Source organism: Nicotiana attenuata, chromosome 2 (assembly GCF_001879085.1).
Source record: "Nicotiana attenuata strain UT chromosome 2, NIATTr2, whole genome shotgun sequence".
Taxonomy (NCBI): domain Eukaryota; kingdom Viridiplantae; phylum Streptophyta; class Magnoliopsida; order Solanales; family Solanaceae; genus Nicotiana; species Nicotiana attenuata.
The window spans coordinates 90,285,347-90,289,553 of NC_031990.1; the positions used below are offsets into that span (position 1 = coordinate 90,285,347).

Sequence of the window (4,207 nt, forward strand, 5' to 3'; positions counted from 1 at the left end):
TAGTTGAACAAGTAGAGAAAATCCAATGGCAAACTTATATTAAACGCAACAAAAATTAATTTTTGTTGCATTTAATATAAGTTTGCCATTGGATTTTCTCTACTTGTTCAACTACGTGATTATTGTGGTTGATTGAAGGGCCCTCAATTGACTATGCCTATTTAGTATGTATTACTTGAAAAAGGGTACATATTTACGTAATTGTTGAACAATCACTCCTAAAGTATATGAGGGATCAATACGGCGGGTTTAAAGGTGGGATTAGGAATAATGAAATATTGGTGCGATCTTAGTGAGCGGTAAACTAGTGCCAGCTAGCGTAGTTCGGAAGAATACGTCTAGTAAGTTGTTGTATTTGCTCGAAAAAGAATTATGACATCTAAAGTGCTCACGATCGGTAGAGAGTACCTAGGCGAATTTATAGGAGACGTACCAGGGAGGATTCCGATAAGAGGGGAAATCGTAACCCTAGACCTTTCCAATCTTGTCTACAATATTTGCTTTGTTAGTAATAAAATTACACCTTTTAAATTACCTTGTTTTTAGTTAGTAAACAATCAACTCATTGTTCAATATTTCTGAAAGTAGATTACTTGAATTCTTGTGAAACTAGCAGTTGTCATTAGTAGGTTAATTCCCTGTAGGATTCGACTCCGGACTTGTACATCGGATTATATTTGCCGCTTAGTCCTTTTTATAAGGCATAGTTGGGCGTGATCAAATTTTGGCGCCATTGCCGGGAAATTCACGGTACAGCTAAAAGAATTATTAGAATTCGTAGTTTATTCAGCTTTCTCCACTTGAAATTCATTATACTGAAACTCTAGCATTTGTAATCTTGGGTGTTATAGGTGCATGCCTAGAAACTCCTCAAGAACTGGTGAATTGCTTGAAGCATTATCGGATACTGAGAAAGCTTTCAAGGCATTAAATCGGGCAAGCAAGAAGGGCAAACGACGATAGAACTCAACAGAACGAATCGAACTAGACATGGGTGGCGTAATGGACAACCCAAACAACAGAAACAATGGGAATGACCCAAACAATCAGGGTGTGGCACCTCTTGTGCCAGAAGCAGCCTTGTATGATTGGGCACAATTCACCACTGAAAATTTGGCAACCGCAATTGCAGTCCCTCAGATACAAGCGGAATCATTTCAAATGAACAACATGCTACATTTGTTGCAGAACAAGGGACTATTCTCAGGGTCTTACATTGAAGATCCTCAGCAGCATCTGAAATAAGGCTGTTGTTGTTTCCATTCTCAGTGACGGGAGAGGCTCAGACTTGGCTCAATTCGCTCCCCATAAACTCCATCGCCACTTGGGAGGAATTATTCAAGTAATTTTTGAACAAGTTCTACCAACCTACTAAGACTACCAAGCAAGTTGATAAGATATTGAGCTTCAAGCAGAAACCAGTTGAAACATTGCAAGAAATGCGAGAGAGGTTCAAAGGTATGCTGGTTAAGTGTCCACATCATGGCATTCCAGATCAGATGTTAGGGCAAAGGTTCTACATGGGATTGGCAGACAGCTTGAAGGCCAATGTTGATGCTTCAGCAAGTGGAGTATTTTTTAGCAAATCATTCAGGGAATACAAGGTCTTAGTTGATAAAGGGAATCAAAACTTGGGATGGATGACAATAGACTCTACAATCACTCACGTAGTTCACTCAGTAGCTTTAGACCCAAACAACTCCATGGTTGAGAATATGGCTACGATGATGACACAATTGAGTATCCTAACCAAAAAGATTGATGAGTCAGGCCAGAAGTACGTGTGCATAGTTGACACGACAAATGGAGGATTATGCACACCATGCATTAATCAGCCATATGTGTGCTCATAGAGTGGTGAACGTGACAATAAGAACTATCAAGAGAATATGAACTATGTGGCAACTATGAAGACCAGAGACAAGGCGGTTAGACTTGGGGACAGCACAATCAACAATATAGGCCACCACAGCAGCAGTACAACAATAATAATAATAATCCTGGAGCTGCACGACCACATGGTCAGGCTGTGCCTATTCAAAGGCAACAAGGGTACAATTAGTAGAATCAGCAACTAGCTTATCGACAACCTCAATAGCAACATATAGTGTGACAAGATGATTGGTTGTTTGAAATAAAAGGAATGTTGCAAGAACTCATTGGGTCCAGCAGAAAAAGGAAGAAAGGTCAACCAGATGCAAGAAAAGGCACACCAGATGCACGAAAAGGTAATATCACACGACTCAGCTATCAAGGACATTGAAATTCAACTAGAGAAAATATTCATGGCCCTTAACAATCGTCCTCAACGGCATTACCTGCGGACACACATGTTAACGTGAAAGAGCTGGGCCCGAAGCAGTTGATGGTTGTGAGTCTGAGAAATGGTAGAGATCTTGATCTAGAGCAAGAAATTGCTCGCGAAAGCCAACCAACTGAGATACTTGTGCCAGTACCAATTGAGGTAGATGAGTCAACTGATCTAATCGAAGTAAGAATCCAGCCAGCCTAGGAGGAAATAAACAAGGAAAGTGAGGTTGAAAAGGAGATGAGGGGGTGCAAGTGAAGGAAGTAGAAAAAGTGCTCGAGCAGGATCTAACTCAAGTCACAGGAAAGAAGCAATCGCCAGCACCCTTTCCGCAGAGGTTGGCCAAATATTAGAAGGATGAGCAGCATAAGAAATTCATGGAGATGTTGAAGCAAATCCAGGTGAACGTTCCACTGATTGATGCCTTGAGGGAGATGCCTGAATATGCAAAAATGATGAAGGACTTGATGTCTCGCAAGTTCAACTTTCGAGACTTGGCCACTCTTACACTAACTCAGACATGTAGTGTTGTCGTGACGAGACCCATAGCTGAGAAGTTGTCCGAACCAGGGAGTTTCACAATCCCATGCACAATAGGCAGCTATGCTTTTGCTAAAGCATTGTATGATTTGGGGGCGAGCATAAACTTGATGCCCTTGGCTATCTATAAAAGGTTATGCATTGGAAGAGCAAGACCCACATCCATGTTACTACAGCTAGCCGATCGAACGGTGAAGAGGCCATCAGGTATACTTGATGATGTTTGGAAAGTTTGTGTTTTCAGCAGATTTTGTCATTCTAGATTGTTGGGTTGATGAGGATATTCCCATAATTTTGGGAAGGTCATTCTTGGCCACTAGGAGAGCTCTAATTGATTGTAAAACTGGGGAGCTAAAGATGATACTGAACGATGAAGAGATAACGTTCAATATGCAGAATTCTATACGGCAACCAAGTGAATTTGCTAACTGCTCTCTGATAGAAGCTGTGGATGTGATTTTGGAGGAGGAAGATGAGGCTTTGAACGCAAAAGATCCTCTAGTAGCCTGCCTGATGAATTTAGAAGAGGTAGATGGTGAGGACTTGGCAGAGTGGGTTTTGGCCCTTGAAGGCCAACGGTACTGGAAAAGAGAGCTCGAATTCGAGCCTTTACACTTAGAAGAAAGAAAGACCCCTCCAGCTAAGCCATCAATTGAAGAGCCACCACAGTTGGAGCTAAAACCGTTACTGTCTCAGCTTAAGTATGCTTTCTTAGGATCGAGCTCGACTTTACCCGTTATTATCTCATTTGGTTTGTTAGATGGGCAGGTAGAACAACTTTTGCAAGTTCTGGAGGAGTGCAAAACTGCAATCGGTTAGACCATTGCAGACGTAAAGGGTATCAGTCTAACTTTTTGTATGCATAAGATTCTACTGGAAGATGGGCACAAACCTTCCAGAGAACATCAAAGAAGGCTAAACCTCAACATGAAAGAAGTGGTGAAGAAAGAAGTGATCAAGTGGTTAGATGCGAGAATCATCTTCCCTATCTCTGACTACAACTGAGTCAGCCCAGTTCAGTCTGTGCCAAAGAAGGGTGGAATGACTGTAGTGCAAAATGAGAACAACGAGTTGATATCAAGAAGAACAGTCATAGGATAGCGAATCTGAATGGATTATAGAAAGTTGAACAAGGCCACCCGAAAAGACCATTTCCCACTGCCATTCATTGATCAGATGCTAGATAGATTGGCAGGGAGGTCCCACTTTTGCTTTTAAGATGGATACTCGGGGTATAATCAGATCTCTATTGCCTTGGAGGATAGAGAGAAAACGTCGTTCACCTGTCCGTATGGCATCTATGCCTATTGGAGAATGTCGTTGTGCCTATGCAACACACTCGCCACATTCCAAAGGTGC

The 4,207-nt window shown here is 41.7% G+C and overlaps 1 protein-coding gene across 1 annotated transcript; it reads left to right on the forward strand.

The window, feature by feature from the left end:
- LOC109222007 lies at positions 2,761-3,667 on the forward strand. The gene is made up of 2 exons (XM_019386424.1): positions 2,761-3,055; positions 3,111-3,667. The coding sequence occupies exons 1-2, from the start codon at positions 2,761-2,763 to the stop codon at positions 3,665-3,667; spliced, it is 852 nt and encodes a 283-aa protein (XP_019241969.1).